This window comes from Mustela lutreola, chromosome 9 (assembly GCF_030435805.1).
Source record: "Mustela lutreola isolate mMusLut2 chromosome 9, mMusLut2.pri, whole genome shotgun sequence".
NCBI classification, from domain to species: Eukaryota; Metazoa; Chordata; class Mammalia; order Carnivora; family Mustelidae; genus Mustela; species Mustela lutreola.
Window position 1 is genome coordinate 35,898,993 of NC_081298.1, and position 17,995 is coordinate 35,916,987.

A 17,995-nucleotide genomic window follows, 5' to 3' on the forward strand; every position below is an offset into this window, starting at 1 on the left:
GCAAAGTAATTGTAGGATCCTTGTATTATTCCTTTTTCAAACTATAAAAAATGACTGCCACTGGTGATGGTGTAGTTGTTGCGACTCTAGAATAAGGAGAGAGGAAGTTGTTCTATAATGCATCAGTGTCTTGGGCTGAATTGGAACAGCCATGTCCCCAGCATGGGTTTAGCACCCTCACTTAGCAGGTAAGGCTGTGGTTTGCCCAAAATTCAGAGCCCGTTTATCTCATCTTTGTTCATTCATTGCTTTTTTCCTTCTGTCAAATACTAAGTAAGCACGTGCCCTGTTTCCTTCTCCTTGAGAAAGACTCTTCAGGCAGAGGAGTGGTATCCTGGATGCTGGATATTGGTCCCACTGAAGATTAAAGCTGTGTGTGTACACACACACACAAAAACACACCTACATGCACGTACACACACACAATATTAGCACTTGTTATAAGCTGATCCAGAGTGTAGAGTCGAATGAGATTGGAACCCTGTCTGTCTACACCAAGGGACTAACAGCCTAGCAGGGGCAGCTCCTTCATAGAACAGCCGTTTAGTGCAGGAATAAATAAGCATGGGACTCTTATGCCTGATCCAGAGGGGGAGGTGACAGACTGTTAAGAAAAGCTCCACAGAGATGTCCATGCCCTTGCTAGGGTTCAAGGAGGCATAAGAGTTCACTAAACACAGGAGCATTGAGGTATGTTAGAAGCAGAGGGCAGAAACAGCACATTTGTTAGAGATTGCTCTGATGGGCGCATTAAGAGTTCATGAGACACCAAGAGAAGCAGCACTAATATTCCAATTGGGAGATGATAAGAGTTGCAGAACAAGAGACAGGTGTTTGTTTTGCTCTTTAAGAAGTAAAATCGACAGGACTTGGTGACTGATTGTGGAGGGCTATGGAAAGGGAGGAGTTAGAGTTGACTCCCAGGCTTTTGGCAGAAACCTCTGGGCGGAGGGGCCTAGAAGCTGGCTCAGACCCTGACCTGTTGACTCACAACCCTGGTTATGGGATGCGAAGCTTTTTCTAGTAGCCTTTGGTCTGTTAAAGAGATAACTTGGCCTGTGTAAAATGGGCAGCTCTGGCCTAAGAAAGAAGTGATGGTTCTTGTGTTTCTCCTTTCTAAATAGAGAGCTGGACAGTTTATCTGCTGAGAGCTGAAAATGACGTCCTAATTAAGAAGTGAAGGCTGTGCTTCTGGCAACAGTAATGTCTGTCCACTCATGGGAGCAAAGCAGGAAAGTTTTGAGAGCAGGGGACTTTAGAAAGGCGAAGTCCTGCTGCTTAGCATGGGAGTTTGAGAGGCACTTGCTAGAGAACTCAACTGCTGGAAGCAGAGGGAGACTTCTGCTGTTGGGGGGCGGGGGGAGGTCAGGAGACTGCACATGTGCCCTGTGTTGGAGTCTGGCTGAAATTCAGGAAAGTTTGAACACCAGAGTAAGAGTCTATGATTTAGTTGAAAGAAAGAGACATTCTAATCAGTCTGTTTATAATCAAACTTACACTAGGTGTTTTTGTCATCAAAAGTTATGATGAGAAAATACCCGAGTTGGACCTTGATACTTAATTTTATAGAAAGCTACTGTTAGGTACTATTGATTCAGATTGTTTGAGCATCACTTTTTTTTTTTTTTCAATCTGTTTAAAAAGATATTTTTGCTAATGGAGAAGAGGATATAGAGAACTTGGTTTGAGGAGTCAGGATTAGACACTTGCAGGAAACCCAGGCAATGTGCGTAAGGCTGTTGCTTTGGAGAGGCTCTTGTTCTGCTGTCTGTGGAGCTTCAACAGGTCTGTGATAGAATTCACAGGGTCATTGAACTTGGATGGGAACAAAATTACATCTTTATTTTAACCAAATTCTAATCAATTTATTATTTTTATTATAAGTTAAATATTTATTTTAAAGAGAGCAAGTGCATGTGCATATTGGAGGAGAGGCAGAGGAGAGGGAGAGAGAGAATCTCAAGCAGACTCTGTGCTGAGTGTGGAGTCTGACACGGGGCTTTATCTCACAACCCTGAGATCATGACCAAGAATTGGGCACTAACTGACTGAGCCACTTAGGTGCCCCATAAGTTAAGTATTTAAAACACGTAGTATTCACAGTATATGTCACCATTAGAATCAAAGTTCTTTTCGTATTATATTAAAATTGTGGCGCATATATCGTTTATGCTTACCACTACTTTGTATTTATGGCAGTTATTAGATCTGCCACTATGTGAGAAGAGCCAGTGCCTTAATAAACAAGTACATACATTACTAAATCACATGCAAAATTTTCTTTTAATTTGGATAAACATACTTCAGTCAAATTGGTGTCTTTTTTTTTACTCCTATGCATTGTGTTTCATGTATTTAAAAACATTATTCTGAGCAGATGTCCTCAGCTTCACAGCTGCTCAAAGAGGTCCGTGGCACACAAAAGGTTAATAACCTCTGGCTAAGAGCATGTAGTTGTGGCATATGACCTCCACCTGGTGGCAGCATACTCCTTAAAGGTTAAAACTATGATCCGCATTATGAAGAAACTTTTTTTTTTTTTTTTAAAGATTTTATTTATTTATTTGACAGATAGAGATCACAAGTAGGCAGAGAGGCAGGCAGAGAGAGAGGAGGGAGGAAGCAGACTCCCTGCTGAGCAGAGAGCCAGATGTGGGGCTCCATCTTAGGACCCTGAAATCCTGACCTGAGCCGAAGGCAGAGGCTTTAACCCACTGAGCCACCCAGGTGCCCCCGCATTATGAAGAAACTTTTAAAAATAACAGTATACTTAAGTATGGTTCTCAAACAGTTTTGACCACAAATCCGTAGTAAAAAATGGGCTTTACATCATAACTCATTATACTCATACATAAGTTTCACAAAACAAGACTTGACCTTACCATGGAACATATTGATATTTTTTGATCTATTCAAATATTCCCTTTGATTCTCTTTCTTTAAAATAAAATAATGGTCGTAAAACAGTATACTACAGTTCAGTGGGTACTGTTTGACATCATAGGAGACCCTCTTTTACCATATTGCAAGATTTTTTTACATGGGGAACTTCACTTTGGTGTTCCCCGAAATACCCCTACATTTTCAGGGACATAATACATTCTACATAACTGTCAGTAAATATAAATCTGCTTTTACAAAATTATTTATTAGTGATGTGTAATTTATATACGTTGAAATGAACTAATCTTCAGCGTATAACCCAGCAAGATATAGAACATCCCATCACTATGCAATGTTCTTCTGTGTCTGTTCTCACTCAGTTCCATCCTAAATAATCACTGTCTGATTGATTTTTAAAATAAATAATTAATTAATTAATTTGACAGAGAGAGAGAGAGAGGAAGAAAACGCGTGCGTGGGCACGCAGGCAGGGAGAGTGGCAAGCAGAGAGGGAGAAGCAGGCTCCGCATTAAGCAGGGACTCCCATGTGGGGCTCAGTCAGCGGCAGGACGGGGATCCTAACCTGAGCGGAAGGTAGCCACTTAACCAATTGAGACACTCACGTGCCCACTGTCTGATTGCTTTGACCACAGATTTAGTTTTGCTATTTTAGAATCATACAATATGTATTCTTTTTGTCTGGCTTCTTTTGCTCAACATAAGGTGGAGATCAGTCCATATTGAGTTTATCAGTAGTTTTGTGAGGAGCAGTCCATTGAATGAATGAATGTACCACACGTTGTTTATTCTCCTGTTGATAGACTTGGGTTGTTTTCTGTCTTAGCTATTATGAATAAAGCTTGGGCAAACATTTGCATACAAGTCTTTCTGTTCACCTGTTTTTCTCTCTCTTGATAAATACCTAAGGTGGAATTGTTGGTTTAGTCAGTAAATTAAATGTATGTTTAATTGTAGGAAGCTGACCAACTGTTTACCAATGTGGTCGAACCATTTTATATTTCCACCAGCAAAGTATGAAAGTTTTTGGGTTGCTCCATATCCTACCAACATTTGGTATGTCAGTCTTCTTAATTTTAGTCACTTTAGTAGGTATGGAGTTGTATGTCTTGGTGGTTTTAATTTGCATTTGTCTGATGACTGATGTTGAACACTTTTTCATGTGTTACTAGCTGTTTGTTTATTTTGTGAAGTATCTATTCAAGCTTGGGTTGTTTGTTTTTTTAATATCGACTTGTAGGAGTTCTTTATTTTGGATGCCAGACCTTATGTCAGATATATGCATTTATGAATATTTTCTCTCAACCTGTGACATACATATTCATTTTATTAATGAACAAGGGTTTTTAATTTTGACAGAGTTCAATTTAATATTTTTCTTCTGTGTTTTGTACTTTCTGCATCCTAAGAAATTTTTTTATATTCTAAGTTTGGTAAGACAATTTTGGTTTTTATATGGTCTTTCATCCATCTCAAATTCATTTTTGTGTATGGTATGATGTAAATGTCGAGTTTTCTTTTCTTTTCTTTTTTATTTTTTAAAGATTTATTCATCTATTTGACAGACAGAGACCAGGAAGTAGGCAGAGAGGCAGAGAGAGAGGGGGAAGTAGGCTCCCTGCTGAGATCATGACCTGAGCGGAAGGCAGAGGCTTAACCCGCTGAGCCACCTAGGCACCCCCGTTTTATTTTCTTAACATATTTATGTTTGGTATTCTCGGGTCATTAGTCGAAAATAATTTCCTTTCACCATTGAATTATAGCACAGAATTTTAAAAGGAGAAAAAAAAAAAACCTACTTAGCCAAAGAGGTACAGAAATGCCATTTTCCTGTGGGCCGTCACTGACCCTTTGGACCTCAGAGACCGTCCCCAGCCTGCAGTCTTAGTCTCCTATTCCTTTCTGAGTCAGCTCATCCACAGTTATCTAGAGACTTTTAGAAATCACTCATAGAAGGTGTGAGGATTTATAAGGCTATATTTTATAGGGTCTAAAGCTGTGCCACAGAACGGCTAGCCACATACGGCTGTTTGAAGTAAATTAAAGTTCAATACAGTTTAAAATTCAACTTCTCAATCATAGTAGCCACATTTCACATGTTCAGTAGCCACACATGGTTATTGACTACCCTATTGTACAGCGACAGGAAGCAGGATTTGGACAGTTTTATAGCATATTTTAATGAGACTAATTTAGTTTTGATAACTGTCATTCAGCATCTACTTTCCTCTCATTGGTTCTTTTTCATTTGTCCTCACTTTCATTTCTATTCTAAGATATGCTGTCTCAGCTATTCCTTTTGTCTGTCTAAAAATGCAGTCGCTCATAGCTGTTCCTTCCTACGTAGAAGAAAAACTTTCCCTGACTATCCATAGAACCTTCTTTTCTGGAGCCTACCCAGGACTGACCTATTTGACTTCTTTCAGTGTCTGATAGTCTTCCAGCTGCTATGGATGTCTTGAACAATCCCCTTTCAATGCGTGGCCCAGAGATAGGTATTTTGTCTTTACTATCATGACTAAAATTCTATTTCTCCTTAGCATTTTTACGCTAAATATTAAACTTGAAAAAACGGGTGGGTTTATGATGCGTAGCCCTGCCCCATAGGAAGGTTTCTGTCCACTAGGGAACTTTGTTGCCATTTCATCATGAGCAACCACATAGGAATCTGTGAGATTTTCTCTCATTGTTTGCTGGGTGTGAGCTAACTCTGCCATTAATGTCTTTCTAGTGTGGGAATTTTGCTGTCCTGGTCGATCTTCACATACAGCCACAGGGTTCAAACAAAGATACCAGCTGGTTTTCTGAACAGAAGAAAGAGGTACCACAAAACTTTTTACTGTTTAAATGCAAATGTCTGCTGCTAGAAGACATATTAACTCTTTCCAACCTTCATTTTCATTTGTGGGCAAAAAATAATGAATGATACTTAACCCTTGAGAAATGGTTGTTGTATTCCCAATGACAGACATACACTTGCTTCTTTTTCCCTGAGAAGCTAATACATCTATGTATTTCATAAGCTATATTATTTAAACTAGGAATTTTCTACCTCTTTGTTTTGGGGAAAAGGGCTCATTATAGTTAGAAGACGATAGTAAAGTGAGGGTTCTAGGCAAGCAGGGATTTTAATCTAACTGGTTGTAAAGGACAGGCTGAGCCCCTGAAGTAGGCGTGGGGTGAACACAAGACTGATCTTTTACAGCTTGAAATCAAATATTATTTAATTCTTAAATTCTCATCATCCACACTTTTGTCTTCCACTGTATTTTTTTTTTAACAGGCATCTTTGATGGCAAGCATGGAGATGTTTGACTGTAGTCTGTCTCACTGTGATCAGTCAGGGAAGTGGATGGCTGGGGTGGTCATGGGTTTGATCTCCCTGGGCCTCAGTTTCCTTATTTGTAAATGAAAGAGTTGGACCAGAGGCCTCTGAGTCACTCCTAGCTCTCAGTTTCCATGATCCCACCCCAGTGCTGCTGTGGCAGAAGGTTGGAGAGTGCATCTGGCTCTTCTCACGTGCTGTGCTTCCTTCTCCATGTCCTTGTACTAGAGAGCAGGGAGCGCAATTATGAGGCAGCAGCTTTCACATAACTCTCAGTATATTGTAGCACTTTGTGTCCTCTATGATCCTCACCACAATAGCTTTTTAGAGCTAAAAGTAAAAATAAGATTTATCGAAAGATAGTATGTGGAGAAGAATCTAGTTACAGTGGCAATCAAACAAAGCAAACAAAACAAAACAAAAAAACACCTTTATTGTGGTAACTGTTTTTAGTCAACTTTTGAAGACTACTAGAAGACAAAAACTCCCTCAAAGAAAATTTTATATGTAATATATTTTCAGGGGTGCCTGGGTGGCTCAGTGGGTTAAGCCGCTGCCTTCGGCTCAGGTCATGATCTCAGGGTCCTGGGATTGAGCCCCGTATCGGGCTCTCTGCTCAGTGGGGAGCCTGCTTCCTCCTCTCTTTCTGCCTGCCTCTCGGCCTGCTTGTGATCTCTGTCTGTCAAAAAAAAAAAAAAAAAAAAAAAGTAATATATTTTCAGTCACGAGGTACTAATGTAATCAAGACTTGGCTGGGCGATATTGTCCTGGGTATCTTGTGGGCCACGGCTGAAAGAAGGCAGGCACGAGATTCAGTGTCATGTGATTTATCGTTCAGGTTAAATAAATGGATTGTCCCCTTCAGGACTGAATATTTAGAAAACCAGCATCTCCTGCTACAACTCAGCTCCATGGAATTCCAAATTTGGATTAACCAGTGTTGGCTTACCAACACTCAATTTCCCCAAAGTGACTAAGGTTCACCTGAGGGGACCTCACCCCAAAAGTCTTCTGATTTGACAGACATGAACAGCATTCTAGAATCCACTGTTTTCGGGCCCACCTTTTTTCTCCATTCTCTCCCAGCTTTACCACCTCAGCCTTAGCCCTTTCTTGTTGATAGGTAGTCAGTTCTGCCAAGAGTCAGTTGATTTGAAAGGCTTTAAAATAAAGCCATGAATATGTGAATCACCTTCTAGCCAAAGCATGAGACTAGATTTTTCCAGGGTGCCACACACAGCTGTTGCTGCTCCACCTAGAACTACGTCCGGGCAGCAAGGCATGACTTAGCAAAGGTGCTCAGTGCAGGATGGGACTTGCAGAGGTTGGCTGCGGTGCTGGCTGCAGGAGGGCCGGTTATGCCAGCAAGCTGCGCTTGCCTCTCCAAGCAGAGCATATGGTTTGCTGCTTATACTTGAAGCCGTTCCTTTAAAGTTTCTTCACTGACATTGAAATGGCTCTGAGAGAGGGAGAGCCAGAGAGAGGAGAAAAGCTAGTCAAGGAAAGGATAGGACTCTAGCCTGTATTCAGTGTCCCAATGTTTTCATCTTTTTTTATTATTAGATCATTTCATGATTGGGATTTCATGAGCGATCAGTTTGATTGCATCTTAGCAGTCACTTTATATAGTGAAAGTCTTAAGAATGTCCAGTTCCTTTTCAGGAAAAGGAAGTAATTGCATGTATTAAACCCAAGTTTATTTTGAGTCCAGCACGAGTAGTCTTTGTACCCAAATACGCAAACTCGTACTCTTTCATTTGTAAACTTGAGGAAGCAAGTGTGAACCCCTGTTAGCCTGGAAATTCTGTATATATCTCTGTCCTCTTGCTCATTGATTTTGGCTCGGTCTTCTTAGGTGCCCCTTCTGTGTAGCTGGGAATTTGTCTTTTCTAGCGTTGCTCTGGTTCTGAGGAGAATGCTTCACTCAGTGTGGTGTGGTCAGTTCCTAGGGTATCTTGATCACACTGCTCATGGTTTACCTTCCATTCGTCAAACCTGACTCATGGAAGGAAAGCCCCGTAACTATAGGGAGAAAGTTTGTGTTGTATGGGCCTTTGTTTTATTTTTGTCATACTATTTTTAGTTCTAGCCTTATAGGGCATTTATGGCCAAATTTTAACAATCTCTGTTTCCATGTATGTCTTTCACATATTTTCTAGCTCAGTCATCGTTGAACCCTGCATGTGAAGCAAAATTCTTTAATTGTTAAAACAACAGTATGAGGCAAGGCTGCCTTTCTGTTGTGTGAACAATGCCAGAACACTCAGCTGTAAACGGATATCTCTGTATTCCACAAGGCACTGCATCTTTGGGCTGCAAAATGAGAGCAGGAGAGAGGAGACCAGTGTTTACATTTTACGTAGATCACGTTTGTGAATTAAATCAAGGATTTTCAGTATTCTTGAGGAGTGTACTTATTAGCAATAAAAAACAAGTTTGGTGATCATTGCCCTTCAGACCTACCTAGAATTTTTTTCTTGTTTTAATTTATGAAGCTTCTAAGAGATCAACCTGAGATGGCATTGAAGAAACCAGTGAAACAGGTTTGAGCTGACCTCGGCAACTCCGAGCCTTCTGCAGAGGCTGGGATTTGGATCAGAATTATCAGTCCTTACGCACCAGTTTCTTAATCTAAATTAAGAAATTTAGATTTGTGTGCCGTTTTTCCCTTTCCCTGCCTTGGCTACATGTCTCTGGTGGATAGTTTCTTCCTGTTGTGTGGTGGACTTTGAGAGTTGTGTTTTTCTTTTCATAAGTAACACTGACACATAATAGACGGCCCCAGAAATTTGCTGGTGGTGTGGTGTGTTGACATTGAATTAAAACCATGTGTTTCTGTTGCCTAATAAATATTAATATACTCTAGAGAAGCATGAGAAGTTAAATTATTTTCAGCATTAATCAGCAGATATAGTGCAGTTTTCACAAAAGCAAATGGGCATGTACGGGATCATCAATAAGAGCTTGGAAGAAAATCACAAAACTGGTTTCTAGTTCTCTCTTCAGCTCATCCCTCAATACTGTTCCTTCTTCAGTAGATTTCTAAACCTGAGGCCAGAAACTAGTGAGTGGTGGTGTTTAGGTGGTGTTTAAAAAAATGTTGTTGGGGCGTCTGGGTGGCTCAGTGGGTTAAGCCGCTGCCTTCGGCTCAGGTCATGATCTCAGGGTCCTGGGATCGAGTTCCGCATCGGGCTCTCTGCTCAGCGGGGAGCCTGCTTCCTCCTCTCTCTCTCTGCCTGCCTCTCTGCCTACTTGTAATCTCTCTCTGTCAAATAAATAAATAAAAATCTTTAAAAAAAAAAATGTTGTTGTTGTTTTGTCTGTTAGGTTGGTTTTTTTGCGGGGGGGGGGGGGTCTGCTCCTCTCCCTACCCGTCATCATCCCAAATCATGCTCTCTCTCAAATAAATAAAATCTTAAAAAAAAAAAAAGGTTTTGAACCAAGTTTGAAAAATGGGAAAATATTCGCTTAAAAATCACTATGGCCACTCCTCTTGAACAGATAGGAAGAGCTAATAACTCTGTCCCTGGAATCCTCACATGACAACGGTCCCCTGAAACCGTGGAGTGGCGGGGGGTGGCTGCCATCCCATCTTGCCCGGCCACGTGAGTCACTTCACTGCTTTTATCTTACTTTTAGAAATGTGAAACTGAGGCAGAGGGAAATGAAATGCATTTCTCAGGTCACAGAGTAAGCCAGCATCATGGTTTTGACCAAACCTCAGTAACAAACTTCAACCTGGGATGTTACCCTCGAGCACAGACAGCATTCTTTTCAGCTTTCCCAGCTAAGTAAAACAAACAAAATGAAATGTTCATTGTTGACTTTTTAATATGCATGGTGTTAACTCTTTTTGCATTGCATTACATGAAAAAACTATGTCTCATTTTTCACCTTACTTTAGGAAGTCTGTTTACTGTTAAAAGAAACCATTGATTCAAGAGTTAAGGAATACTTGGAAGTTCGTAAACAGCACAGGCCATCAAATACAGAATTCACAAGATCCAGTCCCTTGACCTTAAAAGGTAGGCACCGAGTACTTTGATTTTGGATAAAATTTCTGCTTTGTAGAGATGGCAATTATGTTTGACTCTGACTGTCATGTTAGTACAGTGATACATTTAAAAAATATGTTCTGATGAAGATGCTTTGTTTGGGTAAAGAAAATTAACCAAAAGCCCTGGAGGGCTTTTAATAGTAGGCAAAAAATATAAAAATAGAGAATAAAACATTCCTAAGGAAAATGTAAATACTTTAAAGGATTTTTTTTTTCTTTTGACAAGTAGATTACAGATAGATTTACATTAATGCTGACTTGATTTGGGGCTTTATGCTTTTTTAAATGCTTTCATATATGTGACTCTATTTCGGACATTCTCAGCTGGGGGTGATGGGTCCCAGGGGACACTGGGTTGTCATCGGGTGAGCAGGGATTGGGGGCAGCAGGGAACTACTGACATTTAGGGATTGGAAACCAAGGATGTCACTGAATATCCTACAATGCACAGAAAAGCCCCCCACAACAAGGCATTATCTGGCCAAAACGTCAAGGGCACTAAGCTTGAACTGTCCTGCCTTATTTCCCAGCAATACTTTGAGAATGGTGATGTCTGAGTTGTAGGTGATGAAGCTGAGGATCTACAAGACTAGGGGCTCACCTAAATAGAAGATCATCTTTTTGAGGACAGAGATGATCTTGTTTATTTGGCATCTTACCCCACATACCCCCCTCCTCCATATTTAGCCCAATGCCAGATACACAGATTCCTTGTTGAAGGAAAGCATACTTGAGAGACAGGTGGCAGAACCTGACCCAGCTCTTCTGACTCCTAGCCCACTGTTCTTTCCTCTCTGTCATTGTCGGGCTTTTATTTATTTATTTTTTAACTTTAAATCAGCATTTCATAATACTCTTTGTGGTACAAATAAGGTCAACCTTGTGTTAATCCTCAGAGAGCAGCACTGGACAGCCATGAACTAGGTTATGCTAATGCAGCATCCCCTTAGGAGAAGAATTGTGTTAAATAACCCCTTTGAAGGCACACTTAATCTACACTGTTCACCTGGACACAGCTGATAAATAGGCAGACAGATTAATTTAACCCGAACTGAAAGCCTCGAACGGAATTTTCAATTCAAACAGTATTGTATTAGATGACACTTTCTGGTATTTCGCTTAGTAGTAGGATAAAGCTGGAGAAAAGCCAGAGGGGCTTATACCCCAGCAGACTGGGCTAGTCTCATTTTATAACTGCTACAAAAGGAGAAGGAACAGAGAAGGTTCCCAGACCTTCATTTCTGGTGTGGAGGTAGCATGGTCAATACTGATTCTCAACTAGCCCTCCCTGGCTTTCTCTGCTGCTGAGTGAAAAATGTTAAATACTCAATTTCCCAGTCTCTTTCACAGCTAGGGAAGATGGGTTGTGTGTTGTTCTGTCCCCAAGATGAAAATCAAAGTCTTTCTTGGGCTCATGTGGGCAAGAAGTTTGTTTTTATTTGCATGGATGGATGGATGGATGGATGGATGGATTTATTTATGTATTTATTTACAACAATATTGTTTTTAAATAGAAAAGTGATCTTTCTGTATATACAAAATTAAAAAAAAAAAGGTTTATTTATTTGAGAGCAAGAGTGCACACGTGTGTGAGCAGGGGAGGGGTAGAGAGAGAGGAGAGAGAATCCTCAGTGGACTCTTCACTGAGCTCAAAGCCCAGTGTAAGGCTTGATCCCAGGACTCTGAGATCATGACCTGAGCCGAAACCAAGAGTTCCATGCTTAACTGACTGAGCACCCCCTGGTGTCCCCTACATAGAGTTTTATACCCTGTTTTTTTTCCCCCACATAACATAATATAGAAATCCTTTAAAACATATGCATCACCATTTTTTAAAAAGTTGTTTTAATGTGGTAAACTATACATAAAATTAACCAGAGTAACCATTTTCAAGTGTTCAATTTAGTGGCATTAAGTACATGCACATTGTTGTGCAGTCATTGTCACTTTCTGTGTCCAGAACTTTTCACCATCCCATACTGGAAGTCTTTACCCAATGAACAATACCTGCCCATTTCTCTCTTCCCAAGCCCCTGGTAACCTCTATTCTGCTTTCTAATATACTACTTGAGGTACTTCATATAATGGAATCAGACAGTTTATCCTTTTGTGTCTGGCTTATTTCACTTAGCTTAATGTTCTCAAAGATCATCCCTATTACAGCATTTATCAGAATTTTCTTTCTTTTTAAAGCCAAATAATATTCTCTCTCTCTCTCTCTCTCTCTCTCTCTCTCTCTCTCTCACACACACACACACACACACACACACTTTTGTTTATTTGTTCATCTGTCATAGAATAGTTGGGTTGTTTCTACCATTTGGCTATGGTAAATAATGTTGCTATGAATATTTATGTTCAAATATCTCTTTGAATCTCTGCTTTTCACTTCTTTGGGTGTATGCTTAGAAGTAGAATTGCTGGATCATACAGTAATTACCAGTTTGTTTATTTATTTTTATTTAGGTTTTTGGTTTTGTTTTGTTCTGTTTTGTTTTTTGAGGAACTGCCATCCTGTTTTCTGGTGACTACATCATTTTACATTCTCACCAAGAATGGATCTTGGTGTTTCCACAATCTTGCCAATACTTAGTTTCTATTGTTTTGATAACAGATATAAAGTGGTATCTTATTGTGGTCTCAATTTGTTTTTCCCTCATTTGTAATGCTTTTGATCATCTTTTTAATGTGCTCATTGGCCATTTGTGTATCTTCTTTGGAGAAATGTCTTTTTATGTCCTTGCCCGTTTTTTGGGTTGTTTGCTTTTGTTTTTTCAGTTGTAGGATTTCTTTTATATATTCTGGATATTAATTCCCTATCAGGTATATGATCTGCAAATATTTTCTCCCATCATCTGTTGCCTTTTCACTCTTGAGAGTGTCCTTTGATGTGGAAATGTTTTAGATTTTGGTGTAGTCAATTTATCTCTTATTTTGCTGTCTGTGCTTGACACTTTTTCCAAGAAATCTTTACTGAATCCAATGTCACAAAGCTTTTCCGATGTTTTCTTAGAGTTTTCCAGATTTAGCTCCTTTTATTTAGGTCTTCGATCCATCTTGAATTAAATTTAAGGAAAGGGCTCAGCTTCATCCTTTTTCATACAGGTATTTAGTTGTCCCAGCACCATTTGTTGGAAGGTCTATCCTTTCCCCCATTGAATGGTTTTGGCTCCCTTACTGAAAGTCTTTGATCATAAATGTGAGGATTTATTTCTGGGCTCTCTATTCTGTTCCATCGTTCTACATGTCTGTCTTTTTATGCCAATTGGGGGTTACCATAGCTTTGCAGTAAGTTTTGAAATTAGAAAATATGAGTCTTCCAACTTCCTTAATGATTTTTAAAATTCTTCTAGCCCCTCAGGGTTCCCATCGCCACTTTTAATGACTGTGTAGTATTCCATTAAATATCTTTAATTTATTGGTAGGACAGTTAGGTTGCGTTTAATGTGTTCTCTCTTGTAAACAATAGCACAGTGAGTATCTTGATGATACACATGTTCGCACACAGCAACTCCTTTATAATATTTTTAGTTTTAATGTTCATATCTTTATTAGTTTGTAAGAGCTCCTTAAGGATAAAAATGCCTTGTATGTTTTATGTGTTGTACGTGACCTTTCTGTGTTTGTCATTTGCCTTCGACTTGGTTTATTTAACTGCACAACCACAAACTAGGAGAAGCTTGCATTTGCCTGGTGGATCTTTCAGTGAGCAGCCACTTTCGGGATGAATGCTAGGCTTCACTGTAATGAGATCAGTAGTGCAGTCGATTGCCAGAGGGAGGCAGGAGGATCCTGAAGCACCATTGTGTTCACTCAGCTGTGCTAAATGTTCTTCCTTGAAAGTCATCTTGGTATGAAAGCAGTCACTTCCCTTTCCTTTCTACTTCTGGTAACAGTTAACCTTTAATTGACCATGTCTTTTGATGTTCAGACCTTAGTCAGTCCCCTCCTTTGCTGCCGCCAACCAGTTTCTGCTCCCGCCTCCCCTGCCTGCTGGGGCACCCACAGCAGCCTCCTGGCTGGCTTCCTTGTGTCCACTCTGGCCATTGCCTCTCCTGCTGTTTATATGTCAGTTCGTGTCATCCCTTAATATCACAGGTCTGATCTTGTGAACCTCTTCGCCAAGGCTCCCAGGTGCAAGCCAGGATCCTGCCTCTCCAGCCTCATCTTGTCCCACTCTTTCCTTCTTTCTTGCTCCCAGTGGGGGCAGCTTAATGCCTTTCTTCCAAAGCTCCTTTCTTCTGCTCATCTTGGGGGTCTCTGCCCAGACTGGAGCCCAGGTCTCCATCCTTTCCCTGTGCTCCTTCTGCTCTCTGCTCAAAATCACTCCTCAGGGAAACTTATCCTGGGGAACCATCTCCCTGTTACTGGCCTACAAGCATCCCGAACATCATTTGGTTAACGTTGGTCTCTCCACGAGCTGTGTAAGCCATCTGAAGACAGGTTCAGCCTCTTTTATTTCCATTGTGTCTCCAACTAGGAGGACATTTCCTGCTTTGCAGTCGGTATTTAGTAAGTGTTTGTACAGGTGATAAATTACATGCATAGTTCTATCTCTCCTCTTCCTAGTAGGGTCAAAGCATACCATAACTTTCCCAGCCTGCCATGTCTCCTTCCACCACTCACTTTCCTGCCTCCCACAAGCCTGCTTTCTTGATACCGCTGCCTTAACATTTATAGGTTTCGCCTTTGTCTGGGAAACTTATATTTAACTTTTAAGATCCACCTCAAATATTACTTCTCCAAAGTCTCCGTCAGTTTCTCATCTTCTGGCACTTAACACTTTGAATACATTTGTCACATTGTGTTATAATTTTGCTATAATCCGTTTACCTACCTTTATCCTACCCTTTCAGTGGCAAAGACTGGTGCTTTGCCACTTACAGAGCCTCTTTCCTTCTCCAAATCACATTAGTGCTTAACCCTAGAACGTAGCCCTAGAACATGCTTCTGGTTGTAAGCGCTTAACCTCATACTAAACTGTTAATTTCCAGAAGGCAGGAAGACCATCGTTCATCTATCTCTCCCACAAGGTTGCTTTCCACAAAGAGGTTCATCTTGCTCTAGGCTGTGTGTACCCGTAGGAATGAAGTAGACACATGCAGTAACATACTGTCACCTTACATCATTTATTAACAGCATCACTAAAACTGGAAACTGAATACATGTTCTTCGTCTTGCCTCAGAGCCAGAGACATCTCTCTACATTTATCTGACTGCCTGTTCTCAGCTGTTCCCATAATTTTACTTAAATGCCTTTTTTCAAAAGCAATTTCAAAGCCACTAACCATAAAGCCCTGCCTATTTCCTTCTCAGTATCCAGTTCTGTGTCTCATGTTCCCTGAAAATAGAGTTATCCTTACTGTGTTGGTGGTTTGGATGAATGTGAGTGGTTATGCTTTTGTGTGAAGTGGGTATCTTCTCTCATTCACATGAATTTCTTACCTTTTTCCATTTCCAGAGCCATGTAGCAAATAATGTGTCTCATCATGTAGAGGAATTCAAAGAGTATTCGCAAACTCCGTGAACAGTAAAGCGCAGACATTTGCTGATAGTTTATCTTTTTTTTTTTTAATCGCTTGGGATGTTATTTCAATAGATTCAGTAAAAATTAGTGTCGTGAGAAAGTTTTTTAAAAGACTTACCTGTCATGGGGCTCCTGGGTGGCGCGTTCAGTTAAGGGTCCAACTCTTGGATGATCTCAGGGCCCTGAGACTGAGCCCTGCATTGAACTCCACACACTTGGCATGGAATTTGCTTCAGATTCTCTCTCCCTCTGCCTCTGCTCCTTCACCCAACCTCTGCACTCTTACTCTCTGTCTCCCTCCCTCAAATAAATAAATAAATCTTTTTAAAAAGGACTTAACTGTCAAATTCTGTCAATTCTGTCTCATTTAATATTTTCCCCTTTAACCTTGCCAGTGCTAGGTATTACCAGGGTTTTTAATTTTTCCCAGTCTGACAGGCCAAAAACCAGAAAAGGAGATACTCTGCTCTTTGATTTTTATCTTTCACTTTTTACGAACTGTGTATTTATAGCTTTTGTACATTTTCATATTGGGTAGTTTGCCATTTTCTTCATAATTTTTTCTCTTTCCCATTGTCCCTTCCTTGGTCGGAGCCTTCTTAATCAACTCTTGAATGAGCCTCCCAAGTTTTCCTCTTGGCTGCCTTTTGCTACAAACTTCCAGACAACAGCAGGTTTCTGCCTAGTGACACAGCTCTCCCAGCGACAGAGGAAATAAGCCCAGCATCTCCTTTGAGCAAGAATCCAAAGTCTCATGCTCTAGCTCCCAGCCTAGGCTTTCTGAGTGACATTCATTCATAGCCCATGTTTGTTAACTTACTGACTAAATTGTGAAGTTCACTCTTGCCAACATAGCTTGAATAAAATAGTAAGTTATTTTAAATAAGTTATATTAACCAAGTCAGTAACTTAGTTAATACACAAATATATACATCATGCAGCAAGGAAGACGGTGTAGGAGGAGGATGCCATACTAGCTTTTGAAATGAAGAGTTGATATTTCTTTCTTCTCTCACCTAACATGTATTTCATATTCCCTTGGCCCTTAGCTAGTAACTCAGCTGATCAGGATTCTTTACCTGGCAAGGCGATCCAAACCTTCATTCCAGAGGGATTGGAGCTGGCAGTGGTCCTGCCTTTCTGTGGTCACCCACACTTCTCATGAAGGTTTAGCACTGGAAATGTGCCACTCAGTAAAGCCCGTTATCCTCTCAGTGTTTCATCCACTTGCCTCTGTGGTGTCATCATGGGCCAGCATTTCCACTCCTCTTTTGGTCTTTTTGTCTGATGGCATAAGAAGCCTGAAGTAGTTATGTGGCACTTTTAACTTGCAGCCTGGGCCCTTGTTATCCCCTCCGTTCCAGTCTTCCTTTGAATACTCCTGAAGCACAGTCATGAGGATGGAAAGCAAATTTTTGCTGAGGTGGTCACTTCCCACTTCAACTCCCTGGTTCCAGGAATTCTTGCCAAGGGAACACATATTGTTCTGCTGGTCACAGCATGTAGTATGTCTTGTCAAACTTTACCCCAGCCCCACAGAATCCTGCCTTGTCGTTTGTATCACAGCAGAATTCCCAGTAGACCCTTCTACCGCTCTGTAAGACCAGCTGCATTTGACCCTTGCTTGATTGCTTGGTAGGACCATTGCATTTTATGAGTCTATTGGCTTCTTTGTAAAGTGAGTTTCTTGGTCAGAAGCACTATGGTGGTGATGGAGGATGAGGCCTTCAGTAAGTTCTTGAGTGATGTGGCTGGCAGAAACATGGCAGGCATAGAAATACATTCAAATCCCGAATAAAGGTCTGTTCTAGTGGAGATACTATCTCTTCTGTGATGAATGAGGTCTAATATAATAATCTACCCACCACTGATGACTACTGGCCCATCTCCTTGCAGTGTGAGAGTTGATAAGGAGACTCATATTAATTGCTGCTATTGGCAGATTTGGCATTTGGCAGGGCTCAGTGTTGGTGAGGTTACATCCATGGTGTTGAACCCTAGCATATTCATCCTTGCCACCAGGGCCACATGTCTCATGAGCCCTGTGAGCAGGTCATCTGGCATCTGGGGTAGGAGGCTGGCCAGTATCCATAGGGCAGGTCATTTTGTTCAGCTCATTTACAAGCATTGCTTAATGGATCTTGCTGGAGAATATTCACACAAGATACAGATACTTTCACATGTA

The 17,995-nt window shown here is 40.7% G+C and overlaps 1 protein-coding gene across 1 annotated transcript in view; it reads left to right on the plus strand.

Moving 5' to 3' along the window:
• Nucleotides 1-17,995, plus strand: part of SLX4IP (SLX4 interacting protein) — a 183,207-nt gene that overhangs the window by 110,633 nt on the left and 54,579 nt on the right. Inside the window, 2 exon segments of the mRNA XM_059134031.1 lie at nt 5,633-5,722; nt 10,131-10,251. Of these exon segments, the coding sequence (XP_058990014.1) occupies nt 5,633-5,722; nt 10,131-10,251 (211 nt within the window).